Source organism: Hyaena hyaena, unplaced genomic scaffold (assembly GCF_003009895.1).
Source record: "Hyaena hyaena isolate Hyena2069 unplaced genomic scaffold, ASM300989v1 scaffold_2, whole genome shotgun sequence".
In the NCBI taxonomy this organism is placed as follows: Eukaryota; Metazoa; Chordata; class Mammalia; order Carnivora; family Hyaenidae; genus Hyaena; species Hyaena hyaena.
In genome coordinates this window covers 3,155,177-3,172,946 of record NW_024080634.1, presented here as the reverse complement: position 1 = coordinate 3,172,946, position 17,770 = coordinate 3,155,177, and the positions used below count along the sequence as shown (strand labels likewise).

General features: G+C 39.4%; 1 protein-coding gene across 4 annotated transcripts in view; it reads right to left on the bottom strand.

Moving 5' to 3' along the window:
* ITSN1 (intersectin 1) overlaps positions 1-17,770 on the bottom strand; it is a 221,074-nt gene that overhangs the window by 141,132 nt on the left and 62,172 nt on the right. For 3 of the 4 annotated variants that reach the window (XM_039228609.1, XM_039228583.1, XM_039228602.1), the window contains exons 2-4: positions 11,235-11,294; positions 9,020-9,112; positions 7,966-8,029 (exon numbers count right to left, since the gene is read on the bottom strand). In XM_039228609.1, the coding sequence (XP_039084540.1) occupies positions 7,966-8,029; positions 9,020-9,112; positions 11,235-11,262 (185 nt within the window). In that variant the 5' untranslated portion in view covers positions 11,263-11,294. Of the gene's footprint in view, positions 1-7,965; positions 8,030-9,019; positions 9,113-11,234; positions 11,295-11,804; positions 11,893-17,770 lie in introns of all 4 variants that reach the window. The other variant, XM_039228593.1, reaches the window with a different exon arrangement.

Genomic DNA, 17,770 nt, shown 5'->3' with positions numbered 1-17,770 from the left:
CCCCCCCCCCCCCCCCCCCCCCCCACCGACTCATGTTCGGTCTCTCTTTCAAAAATAAATACACATTAAAAATTAAAAAAAAAAGAATATTTAGTAGTGATTTTTAGAAAGTAGCCTGATATATCCAAGGAGTTTCCTTTCTACATATAAGAAAGGGTACTTTTTTTTTTTTTTTAAATCAAATGCCTATTCAGCATCTGCTGATCTGATCATACTTCCTTCTGCTCATAAGAATGTTGAGAAAATGTCTTGATTCTGAACCAAACTTGCATTCCTGGAATAAATTCAAGTTGGTCACAGTTTTAAAACATTGTGGAATTCTGTTTGCTAAGATTTTGTTTTGATTTTTGCATCTACCCCCTAACCCCCAAAAAAACCTGGTCTCTGGTTTTATTTTTGTAACTATTTTCAGGTTTTATACAGGAAGTTAAATAAATAAAATGATAGGGTGAACTTTCCTTCTTTTGCTAAGGTCTTCTAAAAAGATATTCAGCAAATGGTTTTCAGGGGAAGAAACCTTGTCAACAATCAACATCAACATGCATACCTAAAAAAAAATCAAGCAGATGGATTCTCACTCTATATTCACAACACCACTGCCCCCCAAAACACATTTTCTTCCTTCTTTTTAATGTTTATTTATTTTTGAAAGAGAGAGAGTGAACAGGGGAGGGATCGGGGGTGGTGGAGTGAGAGACTAGTGATTCCAAGCAGGCTTTGCGCTGTCAGCACAGAGCCCGATGTGAAGTTTGAATCCAATAACCGTGAGATCATGCATGACCTGAGCTGAAGTCAGACACCTAACCGACTAAGCCATTCAGATGCCCCCAAAGCACATTTTCTAGTGAGAAATGGATATCCAGTGTGGGATAATGACTAGTTGAGGGAGAAGAGGCTTTCTAGTACTGTAAGGTTCTAATTAGAAGAATTTCATGTTTCTAAAAACCTTCCACTGAAGTGCCTCAGTGGGAGAGGAGAGGAGACCTGTAATCCTCGGGTTCTAGGTGCCTGACGTTAAGCCACCCACCACAATTCTACATCTTTGTGAGAGTTTTGCATGATCTTTCTTAAAACCTTTTTTCTCAGCTAACAAAACATTAACTGTTGGGACCCACTGGTAGTGAAACCTCAAAGGACTTAATGCAAATACATGGGTGACTACTACAAAGCTCATCTTTCTCCTCCTTCTCCTCTACCAATGAAAAAGCTGGAACACTAGAAGAGCTAAAATTCTATTTCTCAAGGTCTCTCTGCAAAGAAAAAAAAGACTCAGCTTTGCCATCTGTTTCACCTCCCATTTATAGTTTAGTCATTTCTAATAATCCCCCCAAAAGATGCATTAAAAGTCTAAGAATCCTAAAATTAAATTCGCAAAACTTCCAAAGTAAAAAAATATACATGCAAAAAACAAGCGTAAGCCAAACAATTATTGTATATGACTCTTGAAAACAAAGTGATCATGGGGCGCCTGGGTGGCTCAGTCAGTTAAGCGACCGACTTCAGCTCAGGTAATGATCCTGTGGTTTGGGAGTTCGAGCTGCACGTTGGTCTCTGTGCTGACAGCTCAGAGCCTGCAGCCTGCTTCTGATTCTGTCTCCTTTTCTCTCTGCCCCTCCCCCACTCACCCTCTGTCTCATGCATAAATGTTTAAAAAAATTAACAACAACAAAGTGATACAAAAATACAATGTTTAGCCTGATATCAAAACCAGTACACAGCAACACAGAGGTTGAGATGAGAGGGGACCACAGGTCTGCTGAAATCTTCCAGGAAAGCTTTATGAATGAACAGATAAACCATGTTAACAGGCTCATACACAGCTGGTGAGAGAAAGTGTTAGAAGTCCAAAAGAAGGGATATCTGGCAACAGCTATAGAACTACCTATTCATTTATTCCTGGATGCAGCAAATCCACTCCTAGGAATTTACCCTGAAGATACACCTCCAGCAATATAAAAATATACATACTTTAGTTCATTCATCATTACTACATTATTGGAAGTAACTGAAATGCGAGCACACACAGGAAACTGGTTGAATATATTACATTATATCTTCCAGAATAAGTACTATGTGACTGTAGGAAACAGAGGGAGGGGGGGAAGAGAGAAGGAGGGATGGAGGGAGGGAGGGAGGGAGAGAGAGGGAGAGAGAAGGAGGGAGGGAGGGAGGGGGGAGGGAGGGAGAGGGAGGGAGAGAGAGGGAGAGAGAGGGAGAGATCTCTATGGAATGATAGGAGTGATTTCCAGGATGTGCTGTTAAGTGAGAAAAGCAAAGAACAAAAGAACATTTACAGGTGGTAATCCTAATGTAAGAAGAAAGAGGAATAATTTAAATATAGATATGCACACTAAATATAGATACATTATGAACCTTTTTTCCCCACAGGGAAAAAAAAAATAAAGGAAGGATGATAAACTAACAAAACAGGTGAGCCCAGGGATGAAGGGATAGCACAGGGAGTGACACGTCTCTGGGTTTACTTTTTTGTTCGGTTTTGGCTTTTAGAACCTTGTTAATGTGTTACATACTTGGAAAAAAAAATAACTCCACAAAGAAAGGAGATCCTGAAAAAACAAAAAACAAAACAGATAAACCCAAGAGTATTTAAATAAATCACATGCCCACAGAGGAGGAGTAACACAGCACCTCAGGCCCTAAACAACAGGAGCCGTGAAGTACTCCTGAACTCCAAGGACCGTGTTTGTAGTGGACATGAGTGATGCAGTTCTGACTCTACTTTCTTTATATTCAAGGATTAAAGGATGATACCTGCCTTCCCTCCCTCATCTCATTCACTGCGCTGAAGTTGAAAGCCTGTGGCTCTTTAGGGCCCCATCTCAGCCATGAAGGCTTCTCACAGGATGCTCTCATCTCTCACAGTGTAAATTAATCTGGTCTACTGATTCACTCATTGATTCATCGATTTATTCATCCAACAAATAATTTTTGAAGATAGGTACCTACTAAGGTCTAGGCCCTTTCTAGGAATTGGTGTTAACACTGTGACAGACAGAAGTTTCCTGCCCTCCCAAGGCTAATATTTTAATGCAAGCAGACACTAAACAAGAAAACTAATCAAATGATTCCCTATGATGGTAAGTGCTGTTAAAAATTAAAACAAGGTAGGGGCGCCTGGGTGGCTCAGTTGGTTAAGTATCCGACTTTGGCTCAGGTCATGATCTCATGGTTCATGGGTTTGAGCCCCATGTTGGGCTCTGTGCTGATAGCTCAGAGCCTGGAGCCTGCTTCAGATCCTGTGTCTCCCTCTCTCTCTGACCCTCCCCTGCTCACACACACACACACACACACACACACACACACTCTCTCTCTCTCTCTCTCTCAGAAATAAATAAAACATTAAAAAAAATTTTTTTAAATTAAAACAAGGTAGTAGGAGGGAGAAGATGATGGATGGGAGCAGGTGGGCAGAGGGAACTACTTCAGATGAGTGGTCAGTAAGTACTTCTCTGAGGAGGTGACATATGAACTGAGACCTGAAGGGTAATTAGCCAGCTAGCTATGTAAGGGTCCGGAAGAACTGTATTATGGGAAGAGGAAATGCCGAGTGCAATGACCCAGAAGTCAAGAAGAAGCCTGGCCTATTCAAACAGAAAGGCCAGTGAAACTGGAATACAAAAATTTAGAGATGGGTGGTAAACTAAAGAAGATGAAAAAAGCAAGAGCCAGTTAGTATTGGGCTTTGTGGCCTTGATAGGACTTTAGATTTTCTTCTCAATGGGGAGTTTAAAATAGATTTACTTTTCACAGAGAGTGTGGGCGCTGTATGGAGAATGAAATCTAAAGCGACAGGCTCGAGAGAGACTCTAAGTCAAAATGCTGACCAGTGGGCCCAAGTGAGATGACAAATTAGGACAGCAGCAATGGCGACAGAAAGAAATGGCCAGACTGGGGATACAATCTGTAAATGGAGCCAGAAGGATGTGCTGATGGACTGAGCGCGTAGGGTGAGGAAAAGAGGGATCACGCCCGGCTCCCAGCAGCTGGACAGATGCTCAATGCCACGAACGGAGGATGGAGGGAAGGGACTGAAGAGAGGGAAATAAGAGTCCAGGATAACTTTTTTAGTTTTCGGTAAGTAAGTTTGGCAAGTTGATCTTGTTGGGGGCTGAAAGCCCTGCTGACATATGCACAGAAGTGTCCTAAGACCCTCCATGTTGTACAACTGTTGGCCCTGCCCCCGAGCGCCTCCCTGATAGCTCACCAAGCCGTTCTAACATTTGCGCTTATGTCCCAGGCTCCTGCCTTCGGGCTCTGGGCCCGCTTCCCGGTGGGCCTCCCTACCCCTCCTTTCTCTCCTCAGGAGCCTCTAATCCCCATTTCTGTGGCCTCTACTGCCTGTGATGTCAAAGCCTTCTTCATTCAACCTCTTTTTATTTCCCGGATCATCCAGTCCCCTCTGCTTTCTCCTCTTCCCTCTCCACACGAGGCCAAGGTTGGAACAACTTTAAGCATCTGGAGTTGCCAAAAGGGTACAGGATTATCTGCCAGTTTCCTTCCAGCTCCTTATTAGTAAGACAATTTCTAGGAAGCTGTATCATCTTTGGCATTCCACACACTAGCTGGACTCCATCCTCTGAGAATTCAGCTTTTCCTGCATGATTAATTGGAAAGTGGGTTGGAGAGGTAAGTTGCCCAAGTATCAGTAGGTTACAATTTAAAAAGTTCATAAACTAGTTAACTGGAAGAGAGCTTCTACCTGGAACAAAACCTGTACAGGTTTGGAACACATATTCCCCAGCAATCCACATCACTCACGTACTTGAATTGAGGTCCACAGCAAAGAAAGGAAGGCCCAGAGAGATAGCTACTACTATAGTTCCAAACTCTCAATCCAAAATTTTCTTCTTCTTCCCCCCATGACTGATGAAGGGACTGCTCAAACCTTCAGGCTCAAACCCACTCCTCTTTCTACCAAAAGGGGCACGGACCCTCCCTGAGACCCCACCACAAAAACCACAAGAGAAAACAAGATTAGCATGAGAGACAGAAAGTGAAAACTATTTCATTAGATCAACTGTTATTATTTATACATTTAAAAATCTAACTCTGGGGGTACCTGGGTGGCTCAGTCAGTCAAGCATCTGACTTCAGCTCAGGTCATGATCTCACAGTTTGTGAGTATGAGCCCCACATCAGTCTCTGCGCTGACAGCTCAGAACCTGGAGCCTGCTTTGAATTCTCTCTCTCTGCCCCTCCCCTGCTCTCACTCTGTCTCTCTCCCTCTCAAAAAGAAACCTTTAAAAAAATTTTTTTAAATAAACAAATAATAAAAACCTAACTCTGGGGGCACCTGGGTGTCTCAGGTGGTTAAGCGTTTGACTTTGGCTCAGGTCATGATCTCATGGTGTGAGCTCACGCCCCACACTGGGCTCCTTGCAAGCAGTGCAGAGCCTGCTTGGGATTCTCTCTCTCTCTGCCCCTCTCCCAGATCTCTCTTTCTCCCAGAATAAATAAACTTTAAATATGAATGAATGAATGAATGAATGAATGAATGAATACCTACTCTGAGGAGGTCAGGTACTGCTCAGGGTTGGTTACTAAGTTAAGTGTCAGGGGTGGTGCTGAAACATAGGTCTTATTCATACTTTGCACTCCACTATTCTGTCATCTTAGCAGGCCATCTGTGGCTCACGGAATTTATGATTACTCAAAGATATTTCTTTGGGGAAAAGATACTTAGAGGCGTGCCTCCCTCCCCCCATAACGATTCTTGATAAAAGGAGAACATGCCATCACAAATTTATTTAACGAAATGTCAGAAAAAGACCAAGAACAGTTGTGACTCAAGCCAAGACTGCCAATTCATCATTTTTGTTGTTAACACAAATTTTCACTATAAAAATAGTAAGTTGGAAAAATGACTTTAATATGTTTAGCTAGAAACAGTTTGGAGAGCTGACAACTAACATAATTGCAAAAAAAGTGAAATTTAATAGATAATACTTTAGTTTTCCCCATTATACTCATTTCTAGATGGCAATTTTTATACTGCTATTAACTATATCCTTCCACCAGACTGCAATTTCTATGAAAGCACAGATTTTGTCCATTCTGTTCACTGCTGTATCCCAAGCACCTACAATAGTCACTGACCCATAGTAGACGTTCAACAAGTAATTTTCCACTGTTGAATGAATAAATGTAAGGTGAGATTTTCTTGCAGCAGATATGCACCATAAAACTGCTTCCTGAATGTTCATAAATTGGGAATATGGCACAAAAACAGAATTCAATGGAGGAAGCTACATCTGGGAAAGGAAGGCTCTAGTGAGTGATCTTGACTGATGATGTGAAATACAATTATATACAAGAACATAAAGCAAAAGAAAGCTTCTTATAGTTAACAGAGAAGTAACGTGTCTCTTGAATTTAAACTCAGGCACATAATTGCCAGGTCAGCGCTTCTGTGTTCATCTAAGCACAAGTTCTTGCTCTACCCACCACTCTCCCACCCTTGGCAAACCTTTTCCTTCATTTTAAAAGTAATTCCAAAAGCCCTGGTTATCTGATTTTCCCAGCTCAAAGTATATCAGAAAAGCCAGAAGGGCACCATAGGAGGAGGTTCACCAATTGGAAGAGACAGTCTGACAGCCAATACGCTGACAACCAGGAAAGAGAAAAGAATACAGACACCAAAAAAAGCACAGGAATCTGTTATCATTTAGTTTCAATTCAAATATAGCCATATACAAATGTGTGTATGTTTATATATGTACGTGTATATGTATGTACATGGGTGTATATATATTTATATATGTGTATAGATACGTATAGATACGTATAGATTTCCTGAGAGTTCTGCTATTCTGAGCACAGTAAATGATTTTCATACTGATGACTCTTTAATTAAGCTTTGCCTACATTCTGTAGACTCTGCTTGAAGGCAACAAGGAACTAAGTCAATCTTTATTAATTTCCATATTATAAGAAAGGCCAATCATTTAAGGGGACAAGCAATTAGCTGCAGAATTTAGTTCTATGGAATACCCAATCCCTGACAACGACAGCAGGTACCTTTTTGGATTTTGTTTTGAGGGCCTATTACATACCAGATCCTATACTAGCTAAGTCCTTTATACACGGTGTCTTTGCTAATGTTCTCAACAACACTTTCAGGAAAATATATCTTCCCTTTTTCTAGATGAGAAAACAGAGATCAGAGAGGATCAATATATGCTCTGAATCATAAAGATAGAACATAGTACAGCTGGGATTCGAACTCAGGTGTGTGATTACAAATCCCATGTTCTTTCTACCGCACAGCAAGCTGCCTCCACAACACTAATAACCTCTGGAAATGAAGTATTAACTGCAAGAGCCACAGTGGGTGGGAAAATGTGACTTCTTGGCAACAGAACTCAGCATGACATGACCGAAGTCATAAAACTTAAAATCTACAATTATATTTCCCACTCTTTTTTCCTGGCCCTTTCTTTCCTGTGGGTTCAAAAGGCTGAATGCTTCTTTCTAATAGGTAATCCAGGAATTCAACAATATTTACTATGCATTCACCTTGTACAACACTATAATAAACACTAGTTATTTCACTATTTATTCTGTTGGTGGTTTCACTAATAACCCTCAAATATTTTCCTTACCTTTCAGTCAATGAAAGGTACAGAACCACTACATTATAAAGGAAGAAATGCGGGACTTTCAGATGAGCATGGATGATGTAAATAAGGCTAAAACAAATTAATGAGAAAGAATCAAAATGTAGATTTCTCCACTGGGAATTGAACTTTTTGACAGTGTTTTTTTGCAAAGATCACCACCTTTTCTTTTAAAGTTCTACATTAGAAAGATACTTTTCAGAATATTCTCTGGTAAGAAGTACTAGAGTATTTCAGACTAGAGACTGATGTTCGCTTTCTATATCGTAAGAATCCTATTACTGGAATATTTTATTTTACCTTTTGCTTACATGAAGTTCCAACTTACCATATCTGTGCTAAAACAGGCTGAGGTAACCCAGATTGAAAAAAAAAGTTTCTAGCTTGATCACCTGGAAATTAAAGGAAAAAAGTTTCAGGAAAAAAACAACAGCTGACACGTATCTTCTTATAGCAAAATTGCAAAAAAATGAAAGAGGCTGGTAATTCTGCAAATACTGAATTAAATATAGGATAAAAGCCAAAGCCTGTAAGCAACAGTAAAATGAATCCCTCAGCACCGACCTTACAACTTAGAACTTAACACTTTTGCAGGACAGACTGTCCACTCTAATCTATTTAGTAAGGTAGGAACAGCTATGACAGAGCATTGGACATATGACAAAGCATATCTATAGGAATCCTCAAGAAACTGATGACCCACACTTCTACTTTTTAAGTTCCCTGCCATTCCTAATATCTATACTTCAAATTGTCAGTATTTCTGATACATTTACGGAGACAAAGTACCAATGATTACAAGATTCACATCAATGATTAGGAATTAATTGAAAGAGAACTGTGATACACACACACACACACACACACACACACACAGACACAAAAACAACGCCCCAGGAAGTCGAGATCCCATTTTTTTCCTAAAGCTAACTCCTAAAGAGTAACCAAACAGTGAAGATAATAGAAAAGGCAAAGTACAAAAAGAACTTAGGGATACAGCAATAGAATTCTTTCACTGATTTTTTTTTTAATATTCAGAATCTGTTCATTTATTTACATTTCCCAAACCAGTTCAAGATCAAAATTAAACAAGCAGTTTAGTTTAAGGACCACAGTCCGTTGCTTTATTACTTAAAGAATGTGGTGTGCTGACCTTCACCAGTTCCCATCAGTGACATGCCCATAACAAGTGGCTTGACAGCCATCAAGGAATGCAAAGAGGTGTGAATGCATTATAAGAAAAACAACTGAAAAATAAAGGGTCAAGGCTAAGGCAAATGTCCTGTTGCCCGTATGTGCCCACCCTAGCTTCACATAATAGGTTTTCCACAGATATATGCACAACTGGTAAGTAAAAATGTGAAAATACTGATTCCAATTACCAGTAATAAATCCAGATATTGGCTTTAAACTATGAAACTGTTGATCATGCTTTGCTCTTTCCTCTACAGTTATGGCCCAGATATCCAGGCTGCCTACAATGCAAAAAAAAAGACAAATTATTCAATGAGAAAAGAATAAACAAGTGCTCACACACACTATATCCCCAGTACTTTTGGATTCTGTCAATATGTTATCTATTATTTAATCAATTAACATGTTTTTCCTTGGAAGTTATGCATATAAAGTTAGAAAATTAATAGTAAAACAATCTGAAATAAAGATACTAGCATAAGTTCTTTTAAAAAAACTTGTCTTATAATCTTATGGTTAGCAGGACTATTTAAAGATATAAGTTAATAATCATTTACTGATATAAACTCGAACAATGAACCAAATTAAAGCTACATTCTCAAGTGATTCAAATGCCACAGGTGAACGTTACGAAAGAACCAGAGCTTCACAATTCGTATCCCATGTGATTCCATGAAAATCTTTCTGGAGTGACAAAAATACTGACATATCGGATTGTACTGATGATTACACAACTCTGTAAATTTACTAAAAGTCACTGAATGGTACAGTTAAAACTGATGAATTTTATGGTACATAAATAATACCTTACTAAATATGTGTTTAAAAATGAGTATCCTGAAAAAAAAATGGCAAACCAAAAAGAAGGGGCTTTGGATTCCCCTTTACTTTTAGCTCTGAGAGTGACCACACAGCCCCCTCACTTCTGAGATCTTCCTCGCTGTAGTCCCAGATCTCCTCAATGTGATCAAAATAATTTCAGATTATATATAGACCGAAGACCTTCCAAAATTCAGACACCTTCCAAAAAGCTGGGAGCAGGCAATAAAATGTGGCCACAGCACAAATGCATAATGTCTGAACATTGCACCTCCCCCTCTATGGGGTCTGGTCAGACAGTGACAGGAAGGGTGGGGTTCATTTAGTCTCTGAATCATGCTTATTGACTTCCTTGTAGGTTCAGGGCCTGGTGTCAGACACCAGATACACCGGAGTGACTGAAAGAGATATGATCTCTTCACTCAGAGGCCTTATAATCCCACAACTTCTACTGCCCTGTTGAAATCTGTCTGTGGAATTAAAAACAAAAGCAAAAGTTGGCGCGCCTGGGTGACCTAGTCAGTTGAGCATCCAACTCTTGATTTCAGCTTGGGTCATGAACTCTGGGTCATGAGACCGGGACCCCATGCTCAGCATGGAGGCTACTTTGGATTCTCTCTCTTTCTTTTCTCTCTCAAACAAACAAAGCCAAAAAAACCAAACACACAAAGGCAAAAACAACACAAAACACAATCTTGCCCAGTAATGAATGAGGAAGAGGGACAAAATGTAAACAATGCTAATGGTGTTGAAGTTTGCAGAGTAGTCTCGAATTCCATAGGTAGGGACTTGTACAGTTGCGATCATTGGGGTGGTAATTTGTGCTGTACTCTTTATGATGACTGGAATAGACAGCTGTCAAAGGTCAGCCATTAAAATGGCACCCCATCTTCGAAAATAAATAAATAAAACTTGGCCAGTAAACAAAGCTAATATTTAACACTTCAATCATAATATTAGGAAAAATTACCTGAAACAAAATTTCTTATGCAGGCTGTTATGTTTCAAGCAGATGAGGTAAAACAAACAAAAATGTCCTGCTTCAAACCCAAGCTTGAGGAAAAGTACAGAATAAACAACCCAGTCGCTTCAAATAGGACGATGCAAAGAGAAAACAGAGAGGCGGCTTCGGAGACACGTGAACTGAGAGCAATGTCTGCATCCTTATTTGAACCGACAAATCATAGCGGAAAAAAAGGTCTGAGGACCATCAGGGAAATTTTAACACTGACTTGACAGCCGAGGATATTAAGGAATTATTGTGAATTTTGCAGGTGTGATAACAGGGTTGTAGTTCTGTCTTTAAGAGTGTTTTCTCTTTTATAAACATGAAAATATTTGTGGATGAATATCCACCTGGGAGCTGCTTCCGAAGAATCCAGATGAAACAGCATTAAAAATATGGTCATGGGGCGCCTGGGTGGTTCAGTCAGTTGAGCATCCGACTCTTGATTTCGGCTCAGGTCACGATCCCAGGGTCATGAGATCAAGCCCCATGAGATCAAGCCCCAAGATGATAGATATAGATACAGATACAGATATAGTCTGGAATGCATTAGAAAAGAAAAATCTCTGAGAACTTACCTCCAAAAGGTGTTGGAAACTGAGCCATGGTTCTGTTACTTTTACCTTGCTAATCGACGCCTGTAATTGAAACGCAACATTTAAGTTTATGAAAACTTCATTTCTTTACACTTATAAACACACTAACATGCCATCTTTAATGATAAGAAACTGATGCTAGTTTTATTCCGTATGAAAATGAAAGTTACAATTAAGGGGTTCATTCATTCATTCTCTGCAGCTTCTTAGTGCCAGCTACAATGACGGGCACTGGGGAATGTGAAGCTTTCAGTCTGGTGATAGCATTTGCTCAGAACAGCCTATTATATCACTGAGGTTTTTACTTGTTACTCTTTAAATTTACGTTTTACTTAACCATCCTCATAGACTACACCATCTGCTTGATGGTTATAACTGTAGCTTCTTTCAATGAGTATTTAGTACAAGCTGTACACTGTTCTGGGTGATTTACAGCTCTTTCCTCTTCATCATCACAGCCTTATAGTATCGGTGAGACAGACAGGTATTACCATCCCCTTATTACAGATGAAGAAAATGAGAATAAGAAAGACAAAGTGATTCGAGCCGTACCACACATCTGGTGACTAAGTTGGCCTTGAGCAAGGACAGCGAACTCCACAGTCTGTGTTCCACCCATGAAAAACACTGTCTGCAATCACTACTGAGAGATTTTGAGAAAGGCTGTAAACAATGTATCCTATGTCAATGTCTGTCCAGAATACCAAACACAAACCCAATGCTCCAAAATCCCCATCAGGCATTATCTGTTCATGAATAGCCAAGGTGAACCTCATCTTCTTCCCCAACTAAAATAATCCAAAATTAATGAATATTTTCTTTATTCTTCACAGCCTGGCAGAGGCATACAGTTAAAAATGAGTACTAAATATTCATTCATTAAAAAATGTAGATGCTTTTAGATATTTACAATGACAGTCCCTTGTCCTAATACTCTTCAATTTCCTATTTTAATCTATTCATGGATTCCCCCCCCATCATATTTTTAGACTTCCAAAAGCTCCTTCTTGTTCTCAACTCTTTATTCCTAGTCCTCTGTCATTTTTTTTAATGGGCATAACACCTTTTACTCTCCTGATTTTTTTTTTTTGGGGGGGGGAGGAAGTATTTTGCTCTTTCATGTTTTTCTATTTCCTACACCATTTGATTCTTTTTTCTGTTTGTTGGGTGATTGTTTGTTTTGATTGTCTGTCACTTTTGAGGCTTTCCTCATCTATCTAGTGATCCCTGGTTGCTCCTTCATATTTAAGAGTAAGGGACTAAAAAAATAGGCATGGGTGCCAGGTCTGTTGGTTGATGGGCTGCTGCATACGATGGTCACATTTCACTGGGAGACCTCCAAATGTCAGTACACAGAGGTCTCTTCATTCAAGCTGCTCAGTTTTGCCAGAAAGAAGTGTATGGGAGGGTGTTGGCTCCTGGGGAGGAGTAGAAAAGGCAGGAGGAAGTGAAGGGACATACTCCCTTTATTTTCAGCTCCAAGCTTTATCCTTCTGGTCACGAGCATCTCTGGTTCTAGTGCTTGTCCCATCTGCCCAGGAAAAATGGGACTGAAGGAAATCATGTTTGCTGGGGATGTAGAAGACATTCCAAAAGATCTGGATACGGACTTTTCGAGAACTTCCAATTCAGTTGCAAAACTGACCTCTGCCTTTGGCAGCCACCAAACACCCTGAAGCCTCTCAAGACACTCCAGGAGACTGCTGACTTGTCCCTCATCTTTGTCACCCTTCGGTAGGCACTAGGCTGTACCTTCCTCTGAACCACTCTATTCACTCTGTTTCAAAAAAAATTCTTCAAATCTTTTGTTCACTGTCTTCTCTACTATTACCTTTCTCCCTGTGTGTTAACATCTGCTATGCCTCCTTTGTGATCACTGCAGATTTCATGGAAGAAGAGAAAATACATGTGGTCAAGCCACCATTTTTAAGTGGGGTTCTCTGGATCCAGTTTTGAAGCAGCCCACTTCTCACTGCCAATTCCCTTTAGTGCACCTGGGTGGCTCAGTAGGCTGAGCCTCTGACTTTTGATGCCAGCTAATGCTGTGATCTCACAATTGGGAGATCATGAGATCTAGACCCTTGCTGGGCTCCCCACTGTGCGTGGAGCCTGCTTGGGACTCTCTCTCTTCCTCTTGCATGCATGTGCACTCTCTCTCTCAAAATAAATAAGTAAATCTTAAAAATACAACAACAGATATAGCTGTTTTTTTAACAACAACAAAAAAAACAAATATAGCTGCTATTCTCTTCTTCGGCTATTTCTTGCTCAATACACTACAGAGGTGAACTTGATGGTTTTCTAAAAATTTTTAATGTTTCATCTCACTTAATATTCATCATGCTCTTAAAATAGACAAACCATACATCTTTTCATTGAGATTTACAAAAGCTGTAAGCTCTCATTTTTAAAAAGCATTGTAATGCAAATATTTCATAGACATTAACATGAGAAAACATTCTGTTCTGTTGCACTTACATTCTTTACTATTTATTGCAAAATAAAGAAAAGTAACTGATGTATCTATCTTCTTGGTACCTAGCCACTTTACCTCATTTTCTTATTGGTGCTAAGTCACTCAGATGAGTCTCTTGGGTTTTCTAGACCTATAACCTCTTGAGAATAAAGAATCTAAGCTTACATTATTTGCCCAAACCAATAAAGCCAAGCTATATAATAGATGGAAGAGCAGGAATTTGTATTGCCCCTGGCTTTCAAGGTGATGGTTTTGGTGTTTCAAAAGTATTGATATTTCATAAACAATGAAATAGGTTATAAACAGTTGTATCTGCTATTGTGTTTTGGTAAACAGCTTTTACTTTTAGGCAGTTTCCTATTATTTTTATTTGACTTAAAATTTTCATTACAAAAGGCTGCTAAATTTTTTCAGAGACTTTTTTTTAGTATTTAATAAGATGGCCTTGTATTTCTTTTTAATTAGCTTACTAAATTATAGTAATATATTTCCTAATACAAATTATCCTATAATTTATATAGTAAACCCAATTCAGATATGCATGTTACTCTTTTACTACATAACTAGGTCCAATTTGCTCACATTTTCTTCAGAATTTTTGCTTAAGAAACTATTATACACAATTCTATGCAACAGAGAATCTAGAGAAAATGGATGGATTCCTACTTCACTATAATTTCCAAAATGATCTTTTAAAAGGTTATACTTTAACAGACCATAGAACCAACTTGAAATGTAAAGATCTAACATTTAAAAGGTCCCAAGTTTTTTAGAGGTGAGTTTGAACTAATCTTCAAGGAACAAATAATTCTTCTTACTAAAATAATTCCACAGAGAAAGATCAAATACTCATCAATTCAGGTTATGAAATTAGCATACATTACTAAACAATGGTAACAAAAGTAGCGACCATTTTCACATAGGTATCATTATACACCTTACTTTAGGTATTACAGTTATTTTGAGAGTCACAGTTTGAGTATAACAACTCGTATAGTCCCATGTGTATATACACATAAATATATTTTTTATATTTTTTAAAGTTTGTTTATTTTTGACAGAGTTCGTTGAGTGGGGGAGGAGCTGAGAGAGGGGCAAATGCAAGATCTGAAGCAGGCCCTGTGCTGACAGCAGCAAGCTCCATGTGGGGCTCAAACTCTCAGACCATGAGATCATGACCTGAGCCGAAGTCGAATGCTCAACCGACTGAACCACCCAGGTGCCCCCAAAGTATATTTTAATGATCTGTGGCTCCTTGCAAAGCATTTAAGAGTGTTTGCTGAAATACGAAAAAACTTTAAAAAGAAAAAAAATGGGGCATCTGGGTGGCTCAGTCAGTTAAGCGTTTGACTCTTGATTCTGGCTCAGGACATAATACTCACCTTAGTGAGACTGAGCCCTGAGTCTGGTTCTACACTAAGCATGAAGCCTGCTTAAGATTCTCTCTGCTCCTCCCCTGCTCATGTGCTCCCTCCATGTGTCTCTGTCTTTCTGTCTCTCTCCCTCTCTCTCTCTCTCAAAAAAAACAAGTATGTGCTGTTTACTGTCCTTCCTAAAATTCAGGAAATCCCTCCCACTCCCACCCCTTCTCTGTGAGCCTCTTCTCCAAAAGCCTTCACCTCATTATTAGCAACATCAGACAAAATGTATCTTCTGGCCCTTCTAACTACCCTCTCTGCTTCCTCCTCATCTTACATCCGCAGGAAACAATGGAAGGGTAACCAACCCCAGCCTGCTCCCCACACTTGCAAATTAAAGCCCTTCAGTCTCTTCCCTCCCCAGTGCAAACCCTGTTCCTTAACTATCACTCATCTCAGCGGGATACCGGTAAGGAATGGACCTAATAATAAGTCACTTTGAGGTATGAAGAAGATGCACCTTCCAGACTTATTAACTAACACAAACGTCCAAATGCTGGTTTTAGGATGAGGCTAGAATATTCCCACACAGATTTCTTTTAGCCACAGGCACTTTAAATGCTATTCACAGCTAGGTTCTCCTCAGCTCCTGGGGAACCTCACACAAAGTAGTAACACACAATGAAGCAACCAGATGGAACCTCCCAATCCCACCTCCTTTTTAGTTCTATGCCACAGAGCCAGACCATGGTGATAACACCTTGGTTCAAATTGTTATGTTCCTACTTTTTATATATTTGTTGTATGCATTACAATAATTTGAAAACATAAAATATTTGCTAAAAAATACCACAAGATTTCTAAACGCCACAAGCCAGAGTTCTAGTTTGGCTACAGTGGAATAAGCCCAGTATAGCTGCTCTGTCCCACTTTAGGCAGGGGTGCTCGGGTGGCTCAGTCAGTTAAGTGTTCAGTTCTTGGTTTTGGCTGAGATCATGATCTCACAGTTCATGGGTTCAAGCCCTGCACTGGGCTCTGCACTGACACTGACTGTGCGGAGTCTGCCTGGGATTCTCTCTCTCTCTTCCCTGCTCACTTGCTCTCAGAAATAAATAAATTTTAAAAAAAACCCCAAACAAACCATGTTTTAAAAACTGGGCAAAAATTAAAAAAAAAAAAACAAAAAAAAAACCTAAGGACAATAAGAAATAAAGAAAAGCAAGCAGATTTTGGAAGACAGTCAAAAGTCCCGCCCCATTTTGTTCACTTTTCTCTGGCAGCTCTGCCCCAGGATCGGCCCCAGTCATGGGGTTACACAGCGAGGCAGAAGAGCAAACAGTAAAACTGACAGAAACCCAGTCTGGCCACAGGACTAATAAAAAAGGCCTATGTGGACAGGAGACTGTGAGGATCCCCTAATTTTGTAAATGAACTCCCACAAGACTCAGGCTCACCCCTGAGCTACAGGACAGAACAAAAGTAGCACAAGCAAACGTCCTGAAAACTGATCTAACAGTGGACCCTCTGTGCGGAGGCAGCAGACAGAACTTGTAGTTGGAACCTAATCAGGATGAAGACCCGCTACAACAAACACCTGTGCGGTGCAGAGCCTTACTCCAGCACCCGGAACTTGACGTGAAATTCAGTCTCCAGCCGGCAGTCCAAACTTACTCGACATACGTACAACTAGGAAGATCTTATGCATTCTCAAAGAAAGGAAAGCCTGTAATAAACAGATCCCAGACCCTAGAGGATACAAATACTGAAATTATCACAAAGACCTTAGAGCAGCTATTATCACCTATGTTCCAAATGAAATGACTAGAAATACACAAGTTCAGCAGAGAAGAAAAAACGAGTTGAAAAAGAAGCAAATGGATATTTTAGAGAGAAACCTGGATCTTCAAGAATAAAGGAACAGCTACAAAAATGATAAAAAGAGGGTAAATATAAAATTATATTTTTCCTATAAAGCTCCTTAAGATAGGGAGACTGTTGAAAGCAAATATAGTAACACTGTTTAGTAGGGTTATCAATGTGTATAAATATAATCATACATAGGACAACCTTAACATAAAGGTCTGTGGGATAAGAGTAAGGGCCTTATGTGGCTGCAAGCCTTCTACATTTTAAGTAATATATATAATATTACCTGTAAGCAGAGTATGAAAGTTAAATATATTCAATCCCTAGAGTGACTACTTAGAAAAATAAAAACAAAACCACACAAAGAAATATAGCCAGAAAGTCAACTGACAAATGAAAATAGAATGTAAAAAATTACTCAATTCAAAAAGTCTGGAAAAGAAGAGTAGAAGAACAAAAAACAGAGGATACAAAACAATAAAATGGCAGATGTAATTCTAAAATACCAATGGCTACATTAAATGTTAAGGGAACACTAAAGAAGAGAAAAGTCTATTGGAAAAAAAAGCAATGTAAACACGAAACAGAAGCAAGGGAATAATACAGATACTAGCAGATATAAAATTTTTTTTATAAAAGACCTACAATAGAGAAAATTAATGAAATGAAAATCTGGTTCTTTGGTGGGGGTGCAAGGGGCATGGGGGGGCAGGAATGGCAAACCCTTACGGACACTGATTAAAAGACAGGGAGAACACAAATCAGATGAGAAATGAAATAAGGTTCATTACCATCAACCCTACAAACATTAAAAGAAT